Raw genomic sequence first — 22,386 nt, 5'->3', positions numbered from 1 at the left:
AACCCCCCCCCCCCCCCCCCTACCATTGATTGCTGTTGGGCGACGACGCATTGGGGAAAATGGCCCTCTGGCCCTTTCGCCGGAGGAGCGGTCGCAAACGCTCGCGAAGCGGCGCAAACCTGTCCGACGTCGAGGCGCCTCTTCCACGAGACGATCTCACCACCGGCAGCGCCTCTCATGCTTATGTCCAGCAACAAGACAGGGCCGCAAAGCCGAAGAAGAAGCAGCGACTCGAGCAAGAGCAGCAGCAGCAGCACCCCTCCTCCTCCAAGAAGTTGACCCGACGGACCCGTACCTACAGCTTCTCCCCCGGTCGCAACGACTCCATCCGCGTCGCGGGGCAAAAAGGTTCGGGTCCACCGGTACCTGGGCGGCTGACAGGGCCCTTCCCAGCCGACCGAAATGACGGAGAAGAAAAAGGGGATCCCGCGTGGCAGCGGGCGCCAACCCTACATAATGCACGCCACGGCCAACCCAAGAAGGGCTCTTCCTCCCGCAGGAAGTCCAGCAAGCGGAGGAGAGAAGACACGGATCGCGAGGCCGAGATCAAGGCCATGACCAACTTCGCGCCGGTACGGCCAGCGGCCGACGACTGGACATCCGGTCGGCCGATGAGGAAACAAAGCAAGAGAGTCAAGACGACGGGGGGCCTCGGCTTCCGCAGCAGGAGCAGAAGCCCTCTCGAGAATAGGGCCTCCGACGTCTCATTGCCGATATCGATTCACTCCAGCATGTCGTCCGACTCCGAGATGCACTCGTTCCGGGTGTCGGCACTCGAAATGCTGGCACCCCGACCGACATTACGACACACCGTCTACCCACGATGGGGCCCTGGGCAAAGCAGCTCAGGGCATTCACGCCACCAACAACACCAACACCAACAACAGAAGAGAAAGGTTTCCGAGAGAGTGCCCGAGTCAGTGGTGAGGGCACACAAGAGAGTAAACAGTTTCGCCGACGACCTCGACGCCGCCGACCTGCGAGAACTGATGGAAAGAGACACGAGGAGGAGAGAACGAAGGCGTCAACGAGACCAGGAAAGAGTCGAGAGGAGGTTAGCACGGAGGGCGGAGAAGCAGCGCGAGGCCGAAGCTGAGGCACGGCACAGCGGCTCTCCCCCACCCGTGAACATGGAGAGAGGTGTTTTGGGCCGGGAGATGGTGGGCTTGGGCATCGGGGAGGACACAGCGACCTCTGCGGTGGTGACGTCCTCCAAGCACAAGCGACGGGCATCCAGCTCATCATACCGACCGGCCAGGCATTCAACAGAAGAAGAACAGGTGCTACCCCAACCGGAACCGATGGACATCGATCACGACCTCCACCGACCGTCGAGCATCCAGCCCGATGTTCCCTTGTCGGCGCCGTCCCCCGAGCCGCAGCAGCCCGTTCCCGAACGCAAGCCCAGCACGAAGCTGGCGCCTATGGGAAGCATCAGACTGAGACGCAGCCTGCTTCGTTCGAAGAAGTCAAAGTCGAGGTCAAGGTCGCCGGAAGAAGAGCACGCCGTGTCGCCGCTGTCGTCAAGACAAGACGAGACCATCCCCCGCAAGGCGTCCGAGTCAATCCTCCGGGCCCGTCTGTCACTTTCAGCCCTGTTCCGCTGGGGCAAGAGAAAGAGAAGAAACTCTGGACCGTCATCGTTCTCCAACACGTCGCGTGAGGAGATGCAAGCCGCCGCGGCCCAGGCCCAAGCCCAGCTTCAGTCGCAGACTCAGACACAAGCGCCACCGACAGAGGAGCCGCAAGCGCCAATGCAAGTGGTGCCGCCACCGATCAACTACATTCCTCGCAAGGTCAGCTCCGGCGTTCCCAAGCGCACCCGCTCGCGCTTCAGGGAAGACCTGCCCGAGCTCCCCCTCAGTCCTCCGGACTCGCGCGTGGGGTCGCCGGAAGTGGACGAGCCTCCTCTGCCCATTGTCTCGGAGGCCAGGACCGCAGAAAACACTCTTGACGACGATGAATCCCCCGCCGTCGTCAGGCACGACACTCCCACCTCTGATCTCCGCCGCGTCGACGAAAAGATGGAGAAGCTCGAGAAGATGAGGCAGACACCGACCTCGCTGCGACACAGCATCCAGCCCTCGCCCGAGCAGCCGCAGTCCGTCTCCCTGGCGTCCATCGACTCCGAGGCCTCGTGGCTCTCCGGCCGCATCGGAAACCGCAGGGCGTCGGGCATGCGCGCCGCCAGCATCCAGCGCTTCCAGCCCCAGAACCGCAGCCACTCGCCCTCGGTCAACGACACCGAGGAGGAGCTTGCCGACGACGAGTACCTCTCCAACCTCGCCACGCCGTCCCGCGAGATGCTCGGCGCCGACGACGACGAGCGCACGCCGCGCAAGTCCACGGGCGACGCGTTCCCCAGCAGCGACGAGGAGGAGGTGACGATGATGGACGAGGCGGACATGAAGTGGGGGTCTGTCGAGAGGCAGCGGGCGACGGCGGTCGTGCCGCATCAGCACCAACGGATCAAGAGCCGCGAGGGCCTGCTCAAGACGTTTGAGGACGTCGACAGCCCCGCCACGTCGGCCGAGAACTCCGAGGGCGAGACGCCCCAGCTCCAACGCGCCACGAGCGTGAGCCTCAGCAGGGGCCTCGCCAGGCATGTGAGCTCGGGGAGCGCAAAGATGCTCGAGGTCTCGCCCCGCGCGAGCGTTGACCAGATGAGGACCAGTGATGCCGTTTACTAAATGAGCAGCTAACACAGATGATGACAGGGGAAGATATTGCCAGCCCAGCACCAGCGAGATGACGATCTTTCAACATTTCCTTATATCTCTATCTACGTCGACAAAACAGATTCGACACCCGACGCTCATTAACCTTTCCTTAACTGTCGTACCGACCATATTCACTCATTCAACTCTCCTAACTATTTCCTTGCCACTGACGACAAAAACCACAAAAACACTTGCAAAACAACAAAACCCTGAATCTCGACGTGCTGGCTGGCTTATCGACCTCGAAAATCTTCTGGACTGCTCATGGCATCTAACCCGTACCTCTCGTCTTCATCTCGGCAATCGGCAGCAGCCATTGGGCTTCTTTGATTCACCTGATGTGTACGACACGACCTTACGACCCGCCTTCCTACTTCCCCGGTGCATACTAAGCGACGCGCGGTATGCTTTCTTCTTCGTTTCGTGTTCTTGGCATATACCGTTTGATACCACGTCTCCCATCTTCCCTCCCTCCCCACAGGCGGGCAGGGGATGGATTTGAGACATTTGAGATTTGTTGTTTTTTATTACATTCGAAAGGGACGCGCGATGGTCCGTCCCCTTTCTGGTGGCAGCACAGCACGCACCACCTCTCGTTCGGGATATCCCACCCACCCCTTCTGGTCTTTTACGGCAAAGGACGGTGGAACACTTACGAAAAAAGGGTGGCATGCGTGTGCCGAAAAGATTAGACTGGAAGGAAAATCAGGAAGGGGGCTTTTTTGGGAGAACAAAACAGGGCATTATGATATGCACCTTGGGATATGTATGTGTATGTAGTACAGGAGGGCTTCCTGGATGAGATACCCGAGTAACTCACCCTTCAAGGGGAGCCTAGTCTCATGTTCTGTAGTAGGAGGCACACTTTACGTGTGCTGGTTGAATGAAAAGGATTCAAACGTACTCTTAGTGCACTGCGAACACAAAGACGTGAAGCTCACTGAAGTGTCTAACAATGTATGACGGGTGATGCCTGACTAACGAAGCTTACCGACTACAGTGGTTGGGGGATGTAAGGCGTGGAGCCTTTCCGGGCAATCTTGTCTTGCAAAAGTACGTGTAGAGCGTCGAATTCAAAACTGATGGAATGGGTATCTATTTTGAATCGTGCAGCACTACTGGAAAGATGGTCTTAGTTCCCCTTGCCCTGCTGGACTGTGCCTCTCTTTCTGTGTCTCTTTGTCTACCTCAGGTTGCAGGCACCGGTGCCACACTTCCACACTAATGCTATGTGCATTTCTGTTGCTGATATTTCTTTCAGTGTATTTCTTTCCATGACCCCATCATTCCAGTGCCCGTTTGCGCTGATTCATGGCTCTATTCAAGTCTATGCATTATTTCAGGTCAAATCCATGGTTCCCAACCTTGGCGATGCCCTCGGCGACGCACTAGGAGACAAGGACAGTCTTCCGCCGATGGATGGTGACCCACCGCCAGCCGAAGACGGCCTATCTGCCCACCGCATCTCGGCGAATTGCTCGTCTTCTACTACAAAAATCTCCTGCTCGTGGCCACGAGGGAAGTCACCAATAGGCTGCGGTGCGAAGCAAAAGTCGTCACATCGGACGCGGCGGTAGAACACTTGAGAATACGCAGACGGCGCCGCCCCCGACGGCAATGCCGGTGCCGGCAGGACAGGCTCGAGATAGAGCCCCACTCGAGCCCTTGGCCCGGTGTCTGTCGGCCGGTCGCTTGCCCCAATCGGGAGAATGACGAGATTTGACTCCGGCGGCTGGACGGATGGTGACGGACTAGGTCTACCAGGCGAGGGACTAGTTCGCGGGCTAGCGCGCGGGCTGCCGGGCGCGGCCAACGTTATCAGTTCCGCGGCGATGGAGATTCCCATGTTGGTCATGCTGAAGAGCCGGAACGGGGAGCCTCTGTGCAGGGCTCGCTGATGAACATCGCGGGAGCGGGCGAAATCGGCAGGCGAGTCGGCCAAAAGACCAGAGTTGAGGGCACGTCGTCGTCGCTCGCCAGTATGGGAGTCCATAAACTCCTGGGCCGGGTCAACGCGCCACGCGAAGATGGTTTCGTCGGGAGAAGTACGAATGATCTCGTGCTGCAAGCGCTGAAAGGCATGTGCCAGGCCCTCGCCGTACAGGACGGGGATGTTCACACCGAATAGCCCCATGACGCAGTAGGCTAGGTCTTCTGGGCGGGTAGTCTGGCGGGCAGCGGCCCAGGACATGCGCTCTGCGATGGAATAGTCACGGGGTGATCGTGTCTTGGAGAGGACCGACTCGAAAACGCCTGTGATGGCCGCTATTGCTGCGATGAATGGCTGCTCGCCGCGGTGCAGGCCTTTGGTTCCGATGCGCGACCAGTCCGAGGCGTAGAAGATGGCTCGGCGAGGAGCGATGAGCTCCTGAAGGGTCCAGCCACGGGTGAACCAACGGGATCTCGCAAGGGAGGGCATGTTGCCCATGGGCGGAGAGGCAGAAGGCGGAGGGACATCGGAGAGGTAAACGAAACAGACGCGAGCCAGGAGATAGTACGAGTACATGGAGTTGATGGCTTCAGACAGCTCGGCGGACGAGGTCTTGTCGATACAGCACGAGTCGATCCAGGCCCAGTCGATCTGATGGCGTAGTGCTTGGTAACATGTTCCCTCGATCTTGGAGAAACCAGCCTTTGTGCGGGCGAGGTGCAGGTTCTGTTGAATATCTTGGAACGTCACCTCGTCGTTGCCCCAGGTGTGGGATAGGATTGCGTATGGAGGGACGTTTTGAGGGCCATTGAACATGCGCAATTCGAAGGTGTTGGTATTGATGAGCCACATGCCGGGCGTTGTGGTCTGTCGAGCGCGGGTGTCACTCTGCAATCTCTGCGGGTTGTCGTCGACAGGTAGGGCACGCCGTTTGCACTTGGGAGGCACAGAAGAAGACGAGGACACTCAGGAAAGGGTGGATGGAGGACGGAAGGAGCTGGTTTGGGGTTCAGCAAACCCAGGCAGGCTATCTGTCAGTCACTTTCAAGGCAAGTGTTAGCCTCGTAGGGGGCGCAGCTGAGCATCCAGCTTGTGTTGGTCTCGGTAACCGCCTCACGTAGGTATGTTTGGGCATGAAGAAACCTTTGGTCCTCAGTAGCAGTTTTGAGGAACGCGAGGCGGGGTTGATAGGTCTTGTAGTCATCCGACGAAGAGCATCACACACAACTTGATGGTTGCTAGGTCAAGTGAGCCAAGTCAACAGTCCGCTTCCTTGAGTCAAAGGAGGGGTCCAACGGGCGGCAGCTGTCAGCCAGGCACGAGCGGCCGGCACGTGGACTGACAGGTGGCAGGCGTGTTAGGCGTCTTCACTAAGGAAAGATGCATACCTACTTAGGTAAGGTAAGGTACCTTAGGTAAGGTTAGCGCGGTCGGCCCGAGCACGCAAGAGCGCTGCGAAAATGACATGGGCCAACAGAAACATGCACAAAACAATGCGCCCCACTGTTTTGTTGAACAACCCGGACCCCGGCGACGCTCGTCCAACTCGCTAGGAGAGTCCAGCGGCATCGGCAATGCCAGAGGCCCTGTGCCGCAACTTCCCGCTGGTCCCTTGACTTTTTTTGTGAGGGATGAGGGATGATGGACCCAATTTGGATCTGATCTGGCAGTTCTCCACGGCTGTGTTGGCGGCGGCACAAGGCGCACCAAGGCGGGTTTGTCATTTCGCCATGTCCATGTCAATGCCCACGCCCACGCCCAAACCCACGCTCATATCCGGATAGGATAGCATTCAAGGCCATGTCCATCCCCATGCCCGCCATGTCATCCCTCGACAACATCTTCTGCAACCCAACAACAACACCACGAACACGCACGACGACACCGTCATGATTCCCCGAATACACCAGTTCATGGCAGCGCCACCTGCCACCATGTTTCGAGCCTTCATGCGCCGCCAGGCCCCAGGCCTGCGCACTCGCTTCACCCAGCGCCGCGCAAACTCCTCCAACTCGGGCACCGAGCCCCCAAAGCCGAAGAGAGAGAGCGATCCTATTCCTGTGCCCAACACCGTCGCCACGATCCCATTATGGCAGCGCCTTGGTCCGCTGACCCGTGCCGCCGAGGGGTATGCCAGGGCCCAGCGCAAGAGACCCCTGACGACGCAGTTCATCAGCTCCCTTGTCATCTACTTTTGCGCCGACCTGTCCGCCCAGAACATGAGCGGTAATGAGTATAACCCGGAGCGCACCGCGAGGTCCCTCATCATCGGCGCATTGTCCTCCATCCCTAGCTATAAGTGGTAAGTTGTGCCGCTGCGAGAAGCCCAGTCCCAGTATGCGTCGACGACAAGCTAACAGCACGGGCGGCAGGTTCATCTTCCTCTCCCAAAACTTCAACTACACCTCGCGCCTGCTATCCCTGGCCACCAAGGTCGTCGTGAATCAGGTGTGCTTCACGCCCATATTCAACTCGTACTTCTTCGGCATGCAGGCCTTCCTGGCGGGCGACAACTTCGAGCAGATCATCGAGCGAATTCGGCGCACCGTTCCCGTGAGCATCGTCAACTCGTGCAAGCTGTGGCCCGCCGTGACGGCCTTCAGCTTCTCGTTTATCCCGATGGAATATCGCAGCGTCTTTTCGGGTGTCATTGCCGTCGGCTGGCAGACCTATCTGAGCTTCCTCAACCGGCAAGCAGAAGTCGTCGAGGAGGCCGAAGAGGCAGACGTAAGGGCGCACCCCAAGAAAGCACACGCGGTGCAGGGCATCGCTGTGCACGAGGGGGCTGCAAAGATGGAGGCATGAGAGGAGGGCGTGGAGGAGGAATTAGAGAGAAAGAGAGTGTGGAGGGGAAAGATTACCCCAGACATCCTTGACGGAATTTTTTTCTTTTGTAGTTGCATTGGAACGGCGTTGGCTTAGAAGGTTAGACGACATGGAGAACGTCATGATCTGATACCATTTTACTCTTAGACAAGAAATATCATACCTAGTCAGGTCCCTTAAAATTGGCACCGTGCCAAAACCGCACTGTCCCCGCACTGTCCCGCATCCCAGTCCAGACGACGCCAACTGTCGACCCTGCCCGAACTTCGCGTCAATTCCGTCTCCGGCAGTGACATCTGCAAATCTTCAACCCCCCGATCCCGCACCAACGCCGAGCCATTGAGTGCTGGCCAGGACCAGCAGCTCTTCTCAGCAATGGCTTCCGTTTGCTTGCGCTCCGGCCGCGTGCAAAACGCCCTCCGCGCGGCCAGGAATCCCGCCCTCGCTCGCCCGCGACTCCCTAGCAACACCCTCTCTCGACGTCATGCCTCGACCGGCACCGGCTCCTCGCCCGAATCTAACGCTGGCTCCAACCTGAAGCTTGCCCTGTACGGCACCGCTCTCGCCGGCTCGCTCTACGTCTCCTACCTCTATGTCACCGATACCCGCGCCTCCATCCACCGCTGGCTTGTGCCGCCCATGCTGCGCTTCATCTACAGCGACGCCGAAGAAGCCCACCATGCCGGCACGACCATGATGAAGTCCCTCTACGACTTGGGTCTGCACATCCGCGAACGCGACAGGACCCTCGCCCAGCATCCTGCCCTCGCCAGCGAGGTCTACGGTTTCCAGCTCGCGAACCCCATCGGCATCAGTGCCGGCCTCGACAAGCACGCCGACATCCCCGACGCCCTCTTCGCACTCGGTGCTGGTGTCGTCGAGGTTGGCGGCTGCACGCCCCGTCCGCAAGAAGGAAACCCCAAGCCCCGCGTCTTCCGCGTCCCCAGCATCGATGGCATGGTCAACCGATACGGTCTCAACTCCCGCGGCGCCGTCAGCATGGCCGGTACGTTGAGGGAGCGTGTGCGCAGATTCGCCCGTAAGGCCGGTGTCACCGAGCAGCAGGTTCTGGACGGCGAAGCCGGTGTGCCCGCCGGAAGTCTGCTCCCCGGCCGTCTTCTGGCTGTGCAGATTGCCAAGAACAAGGAGACGGACGAGCGGGACGTAAAGGCCGTCACTCAAGACTACGTTTACTGCGTGCAAGCCCTCGCCAAGTACGCCGATATTCTGGTCGTCAACGTCAGCAGTCCCAACACCCCTGGTCTGCGTGACCTGCAGGCTACCGAGCCCCTGACGAGGTTGCTGAGCGCCGTCGTCGACGAGGCGGCCAAGGCAGACCGCAAGGTTCGCCCCAAGGTTATGGTCAAGGTCTCCCCTGACGAGGAGGAGGATGCCCAGGTCGAGGGCATCGCCCAGGCCGTTTGCAACAGCGGCGTTGACGGTGTCATTGTTGGCAACACGACCAAGCGTAGGACGGGCGTCGTCCCGAAGGGTGTCCAACTCTCCGCCAAGGAGCAGAAGGCACTGATGGAAACTGGTGGCTACTCCGGCCCTGAAATGTACGGCAGGACTTTGGAGCTGGTCAAGAGATACCGCCAGAAGCTCGACAGCCAGACCCTGCAGTCTGGTTCGGCGGAGGAGGCTGCTGCCATTCCATCCGTGGACGGCACTCTGTCGGGCAAGGTTCACGACTTGATTGAGGGCAAGGATACTCCGAGAAAGGTCATCTTCGCCACTGGAGGCATCACCAATGGAGAACAGGCATTGAAGATTTTGAACGCCGGCGCTAGCGTCGCTATGGTGTACACGGGGTTGACATACGGCGGTCCGGGAACAATCACCAGGATAAAGAAAGAGATCGTGGATCAGGCGTAGAATACCAAAATATAGACTTTTTTGACTGCTTTATTTTCACTGATTGCCTACTCACTAGCCTTGAGATGCTGGAAATACATCTAAATCTATGCCTCTACACAAGAAGGGAAGAAGGGTTGTCTGCTGTGTCCTCCTTGACATCAAGCAAGGCTTCTTCCTCGTCGATGGAGCGGGTACCCTCCAAGAAACCTCCTGAGATCCAAATGCTGAAAGATACAGCCTGCTCCGTGCAGACCGCAGGCCAATCACAGGGGCCGGGAATAATCATGTTACCCGTTCGTTCGTCTTTCGTTGATCCATCATTCGAAGGGATGTCCAGGATAGCGAAAGGTTGATGCCCAAGACTTGGCTCCAGGATGGCCCGCAGGACGCAGAAAATCGGTAACCCAACAACCGTCACAAGAAACGCCACGTTCGCCGCAATAAAGAACAGCGCAAGAAATAGCGCGTAATAGATGATCATAGAAGGCCCTAACGTGCTCGCTATGAAAAGCCAACAGAAGAGTCGTCGCAAAGGGTTTCTAGGGAATCTTGGTTTTGGCTTGGACATGTCCTCGTACAACTGAACGGTCGCGACGATGATGCTGGTAAAAATTATGATGGCGGCGGCGATCCAAGCAATAAAGAGCAGGCACTCTTTATCTCCTTCCTCCATTGTTGATATATTTGAATTGGGATGAGAATGGGTGAGGATAATGCTCAGTTAGGTGCCGACCTTTTATTTGGGAATGCTGACAGATGTGGTGAGATGGTGGGATTGAGAAATAATGAACACCTTAGTTCCAGCCCTATTTGAAGACTTTATACCCTGGGTCTTTTGGCATGATGACACCTTTTTCTTCTCAAAGGCCACGGGTTCATTAGAAAGTAGCCAAAGGTTAGCAACTTGCTACCAGTCCTGCAAGATTTTCAAACCCAAAGGTGTTCACCGCTAGGATTGACGTGCGCCTCGATATAGTCCTGTTCTGTGTCACATGAGCGCTCTAAGAAAAAGATAGTTGGTTATGCGTAGAATACCAAAATTAGACTTTTGACTTCTCAATGCAATTTGCATTTTGCACCTGTACTTCTCTCTAACTGAATACGCATGGTGACTGCCTGTGAAGTTCTCATCGCTACCCCGAAGAAGCACTGCTCTCCGTTTGAGCTGAGATTTGGTCCCTGGCTGCGCAGCGAGCGCATTCTAAGAAGCCTCCAGCGAGCCAGATGCTGAAAGATATAGCGAGCTCTTCCCAGTGTTCAGGAAGGTCTCTGAGTTTCCCGAACAATTCGCGAGATCCCTTTGCAAACTCCGACTCCTCCGAGGAATCAAAGGAACCAAAGGCTGGTCTGAAGATGACATCAAGAATGAACAGAACTGGGAGAAGAAGTAACAAGAGCATCATGACACCCATAAAGGTCAAGCCCCATACCAAGAAGGCTGCTAGGTAAGCGACAAGAAAAGGCCCCAATAGTGTCGACAAAAATAGCCAACAGAAGGTCCTCCGCAGTGGGTTCTTCGGAAATCGCGGATTTAGTTTGGACATGTCGTAGTACATAATACAGGTCGCGCTCAGGATGCCGGAGAAGATTGCTATTATTACTGAACTCCACTTGCAGAAAGAAAGCAAGGCCGCCCAATGCTCTTCCATGTTTAGATTGGTATTGGATGAGAAGAAGATGACTACCGAGTAGCGATAAAGCACCGCCGGTAAGTTGATAGTCGTGGTGATAGGTGTTGTGAGGTTGTTGGATTGGAGGGAGTTTTGAGCAATCAATGCAACAGTCCTTCCAACGTTGCCTGGAGAAAAAGGAGATCTTATACCATGGATATCCTTCATTCGGAGAAAACAAGAGATATACCTCTGCATAGCTTTGGTGTAGACACAAGGGTTGATGTTTATACAAAGTTTGGTACGGAGTTATCAAGCTACCGATTTGGCTAGGGTTTCTAAATCTTCGTCAGAAGTGCTATCCACCTCGTCGAAGCCCTCTTCCGTGTCGATGTGTCTGGATCGCTCCAAGAAACCCCCAGAAAACCAGATGCTGGAGCATACGATTCCGTTCCCCCAAGCATCAACCCTTTCTGAAAGACCGTCTTGTATCGTCTTAACCCACAAGGGTGGGAAAGATCCGACAGCCAGATTTAGGACCCTTCCAATTTCCATCAGTGGAAGCCCGATAATAATCAACGTGGCTTGCAGTGCCATAAGAACCAGAATGGTGACCCAAAAGAACACAAACGAGATTGACATAAGAATCCAGCACAACAGTCGTCGCAACATGTTCTTTGGAAATCGCGGTTCTGGATTAAGCATATCTTCACGCAGCTCAATAGTTGCTGTGTAGAGTGCGAGTGGCACACAAAGAGCAAGAATGGCGAGGAGCGGGTCAGAAATATCCAGATCCATGTTTCCGATTGTAATTTAGTTGGTCTCGTTGAAAAGAAAAGATCTGATGCGTGAGCATGGGTGACATTTTGCGACGAAGGCAACGGTGCCAGTGGAAGATAGTTCTTCAAGAAACAAACCTGCGGCGCTTCGACCCTTGTTCTTCGGCCTTCGTAAATCTCATGTTAATTCTCTTGGTGCAGCCGTAAGGGTTCGAGGCTGAAGAGGTGACTACGGTACTAGTTCTTTAATTTTGCCAGGGCCCTAAACTTGGAGCTCTATGCAGTCTCCCCAACCCCAAGGTTTAATCATACGGTGGGTATTTATTGTGGTGAGCATAACTTATTTCTCTTAGTTTAGCCTTTTATTCCGTTCCTCTCTCTATTCTAGGTATCATCTCCGTTATAGTTTCCGCTATTATCGCTGTTCCTGTTGCCCATAATCACTTTCCGCCTAAGTAGAAAAACTTCTTCTCAATTGCGGTGTCTAGTACTTTCGCTGTCATGTTGATCTTAATGTAGTTCCATGTATTGCCCGTCGGTCAGTCGCACATCAGCTTCCATGATCCATCTGTAGTATGCTTCGACTATGTCATAGGAACTTGTTGATTCCATGTCGTGCGCCGCATGTAACTCAAAGATATGTTTCAATTTCCCTCGAGTCTTTCCCTCGTTTCGTGATCGATATCATCACCATACCAACCCTTCACCTTCTGTAATTTCTCACCACTAACCGTCCCTGCTCCCGCCTCAAGTAAGCCCATTTTCTCTAAGTAGCAGTCCCTACACTCCAACGAGTGCCCGGAAAGCACGATGAAGAAGTTGCTTATAACTTCCATCGAAGAATCGAAACGTTCGGGATAACCTAGCACTAAACTGTCCACGAAATCAACGCAGTGGAGAGGACCGAAAGTCGGTTCGAGAAGACATTCCAGAAGCGGTCCAATAATTGTGAAGAGTACGCTGAGAAGACAAAGCGGCAAAAAGGTCAGAATATTGACAACATTGAAAAACCCTTGCACAATTGATATAGAGAGCCAGCAAAAGGCTCTTCGCAGAGGGTTGCTGGGAAATCGCGGTGTGACTTATCCATGTCTTCATGCATCTCGCTGCTTGTTCTGACAAACGCGAAGAGGAATCCGAAACCGAAAATAACCGAAGAAAAAATGACGAGGAGCATTGTTGAATTTTCCATGTCTTGAGATCCATTCATGGTGGTAGGATTGCGATGAATCTCTTCGAAATGTGGTTGGGTGGTAACCTAAGGTGACAAAAGGTTGGCTGCCGAGTTGTGGAACTCTTCAGCTGGGTTTAGTTTGATAGTTGAGTGGGAGTTGGTTCTGATAGCTGTGCCTTCAGCTTTGGAAACGAGGAGCTTATGTCTATGTGCATGAAATATTCGGAGATGCCTAAAGTTGGTACTAAGCAACTCTGTTGCCATACACTGGCACCTTCAAGGTGAATTCGAAACCAGATGCGCTATCTACCACATGTTTCACCTTGATAATACCATATTAGACATGACGTTTAAGAGCATCTTATTGTATGGAAATATTGGCTGAGGGGAAATTGTGCCAAAAGACAGACTGACATTACGTCTCAATCCCGATTTGATATCCTGTGGTGAGTAGGTTTTGATTGAGCCTTTGGAAAACCATTTAACACAAGACCGCTAAATCGTGGCTTTCAAGCACCAAAATCTTGGTTTCATACCTACTCAGCACCTATCCGCTGTACCTGCCTCTGGCCCGTTCAACTCAAGGTTATTAGAAAGAGTTCCGTGGGGAGACATCGTCGCAATCGCCTTGACTTTGACCTCCTCCCAATCGCCTCCCACCAGCCACAATGAAATGTACAGCCAGTACATCCAAATAAATATTGGAGGTACACCGATCGCCGAGAGGAATTTTCGGGGGGTGATGTTGTGTAGAAAAGACTCAGACGTGCAGAGCCGGATGTAGATCGTTTTGAAGATAATTGCAGGTATGATGCCGACGATGAAAAGACTGATGGCCGCGACGTAATAGGCGATGCATGGAAGAAGCACACAAGTCCAACCGACACTTAGTAGGAGCCAGCCCGCAACATATTGAAGGGCAACAGCATTCTTGCCTTTTAGGAGATCTCCAACTATGGCGCCACAAAAGCCGACAAAAACGATATAAGCGATGCCGACAACAATAGCTAGGAAGATGAGGACGGTCTGGACCCCACCAGAGAGGTCGTTCCACGTCATGGTGGAGGTTGACGATTGTTGTAGCGACATAAGTGCTAGTAGTGCGAGTGTGGATGTCGACATGCGGTTTGAGTAAACGTGTAGATGGTGGTTGTATTGGGCGTAGATTTGAAAGGATCAATGTTTCTGCATTCGAAGGGCAGAAGCAACATCATTAAATACCTCTTTACATATGCTCTCCATTCCGACGAGTGACATGATTTTCTAATGATCTCGGTGAAGCCGAAGCTTCTGATATCCAAAGTTTCCCATCTGCGTCAAGTCTTTGATAAGATAGAAGGCAGCATGGGTCACGAGACGCACCGTTAGCCATCCATCAGCTGTCTCCGAGCCACCAAGGTCATTCAGCTTTGCCCCCTCGTTTCCTGTACCGACAGCCCAAAGGTCCACCATGAGAACCGTTCAAACGCCATGTGCGGGTCTATCTGGTATACCTGTGCTGGGTAGAGTCGATAACTCCGCAGCGTTCACGGATCCCCTATCAGAGGGCTCCTTTTGAGGTCCATGCCACCCTCCTCCAACCGCGTAAACGACGTAGTACGTGTAGTAGTCCCAGACAACAGCAGGAGGTCGTCCAGCCGCTGAGAATAGTTGGCGACGGGAATTATCTTCTCGGTCTGTCCAAGATGGGCAGGCCAGCTTGCGGAGTGCCTTGATGACGAGGCTTGACACGATGAAGATTATGAAGAAGCAGACCGCCGCGATGTAGTAGATGAGAGTGGGCCACAGCAAGATGAAGTAACCGATTACCAGCAGAGAAAGGGCTGTTAAAAATTGAAGAGTTACCAAATTTGCGTTTTCGTAGTTTCTCTTCAGACGACGGGAGGCAACGAGGAAGGTCGCAAGAACGGCGACGCTGCCTAAGACGACGCCAAAAGCGACGAAACTCTGTACCTCTTTACGGCTCAGAGGCATTGTTCCAGACTCGGCTGGAAGGAATGGTTTGAAGAACGAGAATTGGGATGAACCTGACTGTTCAATTTGATCGAGACGTGAAGTGCCTGACGTCGAAGCGGCTCTCAGCTAGTGTGCTATTTAAGACAAGAAATACACCTTATCAACACTACTTTACCGAGAATATCGAAGCCACCTCGTGACGCAGCCAACTGCCCCTTCAAACTCTATCGTACCCTGAAATGTAGGTTATGCAGGTCCTCGGGTGAAAAAAAGCTCATTGAGTGCTTCATGTACCTCTCGGCATGTCCGAAAGTGGCACGCCATCGATAGATGATTTGGAAGGCGGGATTTCTCCGTTGACCAGCCGAATTGTGCAGCGTTCCCAGTATTTGATGATGGCCCCTGCGGGCTCGTTGACTAGGCGCAAGATATCGGATGCAGACGTGTGCAAAGTCGATAAAAACGGGCCCCAGTGCGGTTCTATACACTTTTTGGAGACCAGGTAGAAGATGAGACCTGGGACCAACAAGGCTAGGAAGAGGCATGCAACTACAACGTAGTAGGCGAGAATGGGCCCGATCAGGGCGAGATATCCGACGAGCAAAAGGGAGGCGCCTGATACGTGTTGCCGACGAGTCCTGCTCTGGCCCAGCAGGACACCGATTCTGGCGCTAGCATTGATGATCAGGCCGGCGATGAAGGCAATGCCGACGATGCTGCAAACGACGATGCTGCAAACGACGATGCTCGCAATGTTGAAGGGAGTGTTCCAAGCCCAAGAAGTCCTTGCCATGGCTGCTGAGATGTTGGTAGATTCGGTTTTGTTTTGAGAAATAGGTGGCGTCTGAGATGGTTTCCTGTGTTTCGCGGGCCTTCTCCAGGGAAGTTCTGAGTAAAGATGGATCTACAAGGACACGAATTATGGCACTCGCGAACGCCGGGATTTAATTTTCGACAGTGGTGGGCCGTTGGGAAGCTGCCTTGAGAGATGCGCAAATCGTTCCTTTGATGGCCTGAAGGCTAATTGCCAGTTTCATTTTGCAGCAACCTCGTTGGCCTGACCCTTTCAGCCCCAGTATCCATCTTTCCAAAGCTCCTTTCGATATCCCTCGGTAAGTCTCTCGTCCTCACCGTAGACCTCTTGCCAGCCAACGAAGCCACGGTCGAGGACATAGACGTCCTGTGGCTGGGTGCTCGCTTGTTCCTCGGATGACCCTGAAGACTGCTTGGAGGCGAGGGCCTGGTCACGTTCTCTGAGGTAGCGAAGGGCGGCGCTGGGTCCACGCTGCTGGGACAAGGCGCAGTGGAAGATGACGGTCTTCTTGCCTTCGAGGCGACGAATGAGGGTGGGCATCATGGCTTCGAGGGAGCGGGAGGGCATGTTGATGCAGCCCTTGATGTGACCTCCGATGTAATCTGTACCAAGCCGAAAGTCAGCGGTGCCTTTGCGGGTGGGTTGTGGATGGGAATGTCGAAAGGTCACACGTACCATCGTCACGGACATCGACGACAGCCACCGAAGGGTTGGCGGCAGCCTGCTCCGCCAGCAACATGGTGGAGAGCTTGTCGGCAGTAATGCGCTGAAGGGTTCCGATGGTCGCCATTGTGCGTTTGAATTGTAGCATACGCGTCGGGAAGACGTTCATGGGGGAGGGGGATTCCGAGCTGCAGTCCAAGCTTAATTCGAGTTTGACGCGAAGTTGGAGCTTGGTTTTGGCGGGGAGCTCTGACGCGGGGCACCTTTCACAGTTTTGTCACCTTAACCTGCCCCTGTCGCGTGGGGAATCCTGGCTCGCAGCACCTCCGACCACGACGCCAGGCTTACATAAGCATGCGTTCGTTCCTCCAAGTGAGTCTGAAGTTTGTCAAGGCACAAAGCCAACTTAGACCAACCATACAGCCTGGGCTGCTATTCCAATACGATCCATGAACACTCATCTCACAGCTTGAAGCAGGTTCGATGCGGGAGATCCCTCAACTCAAAAATATGGTCTACAGGGGTCATCCAAGGCAGCTTGTTGCGTCAAGACGCTGAATAACCAAGCACATTGGAATCCCATCCCACATGGCGCTCAAGCATATGCACCACGCAACCTGATATGTCAATCATATCTGCAGAATCCGTTCATCATCTTCAATGAAACACAGCCTGTCGCTTTCGCCCCCCTTGCAAACTAGGGCTGAGGTCTCGGCCTACTCCACAGCGATCTCGGTCTCGGCGCTTATCTGGACCTCCGCCGCCGAGCGAAAATCATTATGGTTCTCGCTATCCCCCGTTTTTTGGTCCAGATTATGCCACTGTGACTTGTCCGATTTGGCCTTGACTGGTTTCTGCTGGCTACCTCAAGTATTGATGGCTCTTGGCTCTATCGCTAGGCGGAACTCTATTCCATGACATCAACGTTTGGGCCGATGACTTTCACAGGTATCGTCTTCAGCGTGTTTGATCGAATTTCTTAGGGAGGAAAAAATAGCTGTCTGTGGGAAGGCAGCTTGATGAGGACGAGGTCACAGTTTCCCATGAATCGCAGCAATATACCGATAGAGATGTCTCCATTTCAGAAGGTGTCTAGATTACAGCTGAAAGACAGTGTCACAACCTGAATGGTTAGACGGCATCACTCCACAGAGCCCTGGCAACGTCTCTGACAAGAACCAACTTCTCCCACATTCTCTCCTCCGTAGCCACACCTCTATTGATGTTGTGGCTGGCAAATCCACACTGCGGGCTCACCGCAAGCGAGTCCTCCAGGACCTCGGATGTGCTTCTTCCCTGCCCCGTGGCAATGGCGTCGGCAGCTTGGAGAACTCGGTTGATGAGAGCGTCTTTGTCCTCAAGCTCGGCGACCTTGGTCGAGACTAAGCCGAGGACCACGTTCTTCCCTCGGGGGACGAATCTCAGCGGTTCAAAGTGCCCAGAGATGCGAGGGTCGTCGAACTCCAAGTAGAATGTGGCATAATTCAGCTTGGGAAACACCTGGCTAGCGATCTTCTCGTACGATCCCTCGGCAAAAGATGGGCCGCCGGGAATGTTGCCGCGGCAGAGGTGGACGCCAACATGCAAATCCATCGGGAGGTTCTTGATGGCCTCGTTGTGCGCCCAAATGTACAGATCCAGCAGGGAGTCAGGGTCAATACCGTCTCCCCGTAGACCTTCCCGGAAGTCCTCCACAATGAAGAAGGTCAGGTTAGGGTCGTCAATCTGGACTGATCTCAGGCCCGCGTCGTACAGGATCATTAGCTCGGCGCGATAAGCCCTCGCTAGATCTAGGAGATACTCCCGATCAGAAGAGTACACGCCAGGGGCAAACGCTGTGCCCCTAACTAGGTACATATGCTGCCAAGATATCGAGGGAATGGCCATCTTGCAGTCTTTCCAGTGTTCCTGAGGCACGGCCTTCTTGATCATCTCCCACGCGGGCAAGTAAGCCGAGGTGGCGTGTTTGATCTTGCCAGTAGCAATGACAGCAGCGAAATGGTTCAGTCCCATCTTAGCGAGACCAGTAATGTTGGGCAGCCCAGTTCGGAAGTCTTGCGGAATTCTAAGATCTTGGCGGACCTCCATGCCCTGAAGTTCCTCGAAGAAGCCGCTGAAGAAGATAGTGCGCTCGTACTCGCCAGAGGTAATGGGTCGAATCGACAGTTCCAGCTGCTTCTTGGCTGCGTACGCAATGGCGGATGCTGTTGCCGCAGCCTGGCTCTTGGACAACTTGTCTGAGTAAAAGCCCATGGTGGATTGCGACTCTAAGAGGGATGCCGGGCGGATCAGGGATCCGACTTGCTCGGAGCGAAATGGAGGAGCCATAATGAGTGGTACAAGGTGATTTGAGGCGTAGAAAAAGTGATGGACCAGATCAACGTTCATCTTTGAGGACTTATATATGCTACGTGATCCACTCAAGACACGCCCCTGAGGTAGGCAGTTCGAGCCCCTGTAGTCTAGTTGCCCACCCACGGCGTGCCCCCTCCGTATGCTGTCGGGGTATATCGACCAATGGTGCATGGGGGAAGATAACCCGATATGGCATGCTCTCCAGACTGGAGTGGACCCATGATGTTGAGATCGAGTGTTTCACTCATTTGCTGAACTCAGAGTAGCCTCACCACTTGCTCCTCCAGCCCGTCAACGCTATGATTTACGGAAGCATTTCTTTTTGAGTTTTGCTAGTCGGGCAGTGTTAGTTTGCTATCTGGGTAATATCCCCTATAATTCGTGATTATAGAGAGAACGATAGAAATAGTAATAAAGATAACGACGACGACGACGATAATAACGATAATAGTAGTATTAATAATAATAAACGATACTAATAGATAATAATAACGATAAAAGCGAGAATAAGAAGTATAGTCGCTTTAGAAATAAGCTACGAATTTACGTGTGTATAAACACTGCCTAAATAGCAAAACTCTTTTTTTTTTGGCCGTCCAATTGCGTTGGTAAGAAAGGCAGATGAGAAACATAAATATCATCAAACGAATGACTGATGGGAATGTGTTGTTTAAGCTAGAGAAAAGATGGCTAGCAAAGCTAAAATCTTCACTAAGGCAGGATATCGCATACCAAGCCAGGAGCCATAAGTCTTAAGCAATTTTGAAGTCTGAGCTGTTTGAAGGGTCAAACTTGGGTTGCGTGACCACATAGCCATCTATCAGTGTTGGTTGATGTATCAAGGCGTAAGCTCGAGCGTCTTTTGAATCATTTATCTGAGAGATCGAGACGCAAATGCATTTTCATACGCATTTTCATCTTAAATGGACTTCAAAATCGTTAACAGATTGCAAGAGGCAATCTGCGGGCACTCGCATTTTGGCTGACTACCTCAGGATCTCCCTCCGCAAATCCAATGCGGACAGTTCGCGAGCCCATGTGGTTCCGAGTGTACCTTATTCATATTCTCCAATTTTCTCAAAAAGATAGTTGATAGTCGCTCGAGAGTAAGGCTGACTTGATAGAAAAGCGATAGGCTTCCCGAGGAACGGTCATGCCAGATGGCCGTGGTCCCCGGGTTAGACCATCCGTTTCTGACCTTTTTGTCACACCACAGGCAGAGTCTGCCTGTTTCCCATTGTATTTCTTCCGTGTATGGATAATAAATAATGAAGCTATTGAAGAGAAGTTGCAAAGGCGACGCTCGTTCGTTACCAGTCTAATTGCACGTGATGCCGATGTCATCGTAGAAGGAATCAGGTGCGGCCGTGCATATGAGTAACAACGCTGTCTTTTCTTTTTGCAAATTACTTATTGGCATTTAGCACAGTTCAGGCTTGCATCTTAGACGACGCAATTGATGCAAAGTTTGCAAATGTCCATAAGTAAGCTATCTTGCATTCGGCGGCTGTTGCCCGCCGAGCATTGCGTAGGCTGGTACGTACGGCGACAAGGGTCTGAGCTGCACCAGAACAGTAGCATACAGTTTATCATCTTCCTGGCACAGAATCGGCGGCAATACTTCAAGTCTAAACCTCAGAGGCCTGAGATCATTCGGAACCTGAGGTTTACTGAGTATGGCACGATCTCAAACATCTTCAATGCTATGTCTGCTCGTAGAGTCGGATCAACAAGACACAACTCTAACAACGGGCAATTGGGCGACATTCAAGCTTATCCCCAGCTCTGATCCCAGCACACACTAAAACGGCTAGTACCAGCTCGGGTTAGAAATAATAGGTGCAACGCGCGAAGTCAAATGACACGCGTGTATTATTTAACTTTATGATGCCGTGCTATCCAGAACCCCACCAGCTTACCTATGTTGCAGCTTCCTCTTTCGGGTGGGCCGCGTCAATTTCCACGACGACAAAGTCTAGCATAACGGCGCGACTTGCCAACTTATATCCTCGAAGGCCACCACACAGGCTTCTATTGCGTTGGCAGCCAGAAGTCTCAAAGTCGAAGTCACCATGCAGCTCCCTCACCACCCAATCCTTTCCCTTCAATTGACGCCCAAGTTCGATGCCGATGGTGTTAGCAGCCTCTCCGTGCTGTTCCTAATTCAAAATCCAGCGTTTAAGCCTGATCAGCCCGCATTTTCTTTCTATCCCTTCAAAGACAACATACCAGCTCATCCTTTTCACGAGCGCGACATCAAGGCTACGGATAACTCGGGGCCTCTCGAAATCCAATTTCGAGATCTACCTTCGGAAGGTCGTAATATCCAGCAACATTGGTCATTCAGTAGACAAACCCGAGGCGACGTCAAACTTGAATTTGACGTCTTTCCTCGCCATGTCGACGTCACGACTCCCTTGGGTGCGCGTATCGATCTTCGCAAGGACCAAGGCGGTGTCCACGGCGTGGGACAATGGTTCCTACCTCTGTTATTGTCCGACCAAGTCTTCACGAATGTGGTCAAGTGGAAGGTCCCGGCTGATGCACCGGAATCTACGAGATGTGTTTGGAGCTATGGCGAAGGAACCAAACCTCTTATCCGTGTTGGTCGTGCCGAGACCTTGTGGAACACTGTTTACATGGTTGGGCCAGTCCAACGTTATCCGGAAGTCTCTCCAGAAAGCGATGATGGTTTCGCTGCCTGCTACTGGTTCGGAGACTTGCCGCCCAACCTTGAGCGGCTCAAATCATACAATGCCGTCCTATTTCCAAAGCTGGCGTCCTTCTTTGGCGTGACTGGTGAATCTTACCGGATCTTCATTCGCAAGTCTCTGGTCGGGTTTGGAGGCAGCGGGTTCGATGGAAGTTATGTTTTGGAGTACGAAAACGCAACGAAGAATGAGACAGACGATTCACTGGTTCTGCTGTTCACCCATGAGATGGTACACAGCTTTGTTGACATCAACCCCGAGGAGGATGGGTATGAAAATGAGTGGTACATCGAAGGTTAGTGGTACCCACGCTTCCCATTTTTCATCACGGTGGTTGCTAAGTATTACGTGATAAATAGGGGTTGCCGAGTTTTACAGCTCGTTTCTCCCGTACCGTTTTGGTTTCCGAGGGATGGACTTTCTTATTAAAAGTCTCAATGGTCATCTTCAAGCCTACTACACAAGTCCAAGAATCACAATCGACGTTCGCAAGGCCGCTGAGATTATGTTCAGCGACTGGTATGGAGAATGGATATCTTATAAGCGTGGTTTTGCCTACTTGCTGTTCATCGATCTTTATCTTCGGAGGCAAACCGGCCAAAACGACATCATGAGCAACGGGCCTCTTGACCAAATCATTATCGACCTCTCTAGAAGATGCAGGAATGGAAAAACTGTCCGGGCTCAACAGTGGCTTGAAAGTCTCACAGAGTATCTTGGAAGCGACAAGCTCCCCATTGCCCAACAATACGAAGGTATGCTTCGTGGTCGACATATCATTGACTTCGAAGGCCTTTCGTTCGATGGCGGATCCCAGAAACTCAACGAGTGTCGCCTTCCAATCATGGAGTTCGGGTTTGACCGCAGCAGTGTTCATACACGCATCGTGTCGGGTGTTATTCCGAACTCCCCAGCAGCCGTCGCGGGATTGTGGAATGGCGCCCACATTATTCGCACATCAAGAGCAGGCCTTTGCGTTGAGGACTTTCGT

At 53.2% G+C, this 22,386-nt stretch overlaps 6 protein-coding genes across 6 annotated transcripts; 3 read left to right on the top strand and 3 right to left on the bottom strand.

Moving 5' to 3' along the window:
- Window positions 1–59: 59 nt before the first annotated feature.
- On the top strand, window positions 60–2,690 carry COL26b_014004 (uncharacterized protein; the record flags this gene model as incomplete). Its single annotated transcript, XM_053186584.1, has 1 exon — window positions 60–2,690. The coding sequence occupies one exon, from the start codon at window positions 60–62 to the stop codon at window positions 2,688–2,690; it is 2,631 nt and encodes an 876-aa protein (XP_053029478.1).
- Window positions 2,691–4,059: 1,369 nt separating this feature from the next.
- COL26b_014003 (uncharacterized protein) lies at window positions 4,060–5,502 on the bottom strand (the record flags this gene model as incomplete). Its single annotated transcript, XM_053186583.1, has 1 exon — window positions 4,060–5,502. One exon carries the CDS (start codon window positions 5,500–5,502, stop codon window positions 4,060–4,062), a length of 1,443 nt encoding a protein of 480 aa, XP_053029477.1.
- A 1,082-nt stretch (window positions 5,503–6,584) lies between these two features.
- On the top strand, window positions 6,585–7,455 carry COL26b_014002 (uncharacterized protein; the record flags this gene model as incomplete). Its single annotated transcript, XM_053186582.1, has 2 exons — window positions 6,585–6,952; window positions 7,011–7,455. The coding sequence occupies 2 exons, from the start codon at window positions 6,585–6,587 to the stop codon at window positions 7,453–7,455; spliced, it is 813 nt and encodes a 270-aa protein (XP_053029476.1).
- A 396-nt stretch (window positions 7,456–7,851) lies between these two features.
- Window positions 7,852–9,351, top strand: COL26b_014001 (uncharacterized protein; the record flags this gene model as incomplete). The annotated part of the gene is made up of 1 exon (XM_053186581.1): window positions 7,852–9,351. The coding sequence occupies one exon, from the start codon at window positions 7,852–7,854 to the stop codon at window positions 9,349–9,351; it is 1,500 nt and encodes a 499-aa protein (XP_053029475.1).
- Window positions 9,352–15,918: 6,567 nt separating this feature from the next.
- Window positions 15,919–16,456, bottom strand: COL26b_014000 (uncharacterized protein; the record flags this gene model as incomplete). Its single annotated transcript, XM_053186580.1, has 2 exons — window positions 15,919–16,268; window positions 16,342–16,456. The coding sequence occupies 2 exons, from the start codon at window positions 16,454–16,456 to the stop codon at window positions 15,919–15,921; spliced, it is 465 nt and encodes a 154-aa protein (XP_053029474.1).
- Window positions 16,457–17,460: 1,004 nt separating this feature from the next.
- On the bottom strand, window positions 17,461–18,582 carry COL26b_013999 (uncharacterized protein; the record flags this gene model as incomplete). The annotated part of the gene is made up of 1 exon (XM_053186579.1): window positions 17,461–18,582. One exon carries the CDS (start codon window positions 18,580–18,582, stop codon window positions 17,461–17,463), a length of 1,122 nt encoding a protein of 373 aa, XP_053029473.1.
- Window positions 18,583–22,386: the final 3,804 nt, after the last annotated feature.

This window comes from Colletotrichum chrysophilum (genome assembly GCF_026319265.1).
Source record: "Colletotrichum chrysophilum strain AFK26 chromosome Unknown scaffold_278, whole genome shotgun sequence".
Taxonomy (NCBI): Eukaryota; Fungi; Ascomycota; class Sordariomycetes; order Glomerellales; family Glomerellaceae; genus Colletotrichum; species Colletotrichum chrysophilum.
The sequence above is the reverse complement of the archived record's forward strand: the minus strand, read 5'-3'. Positions and strand labels throughout refer to the sequence as shown.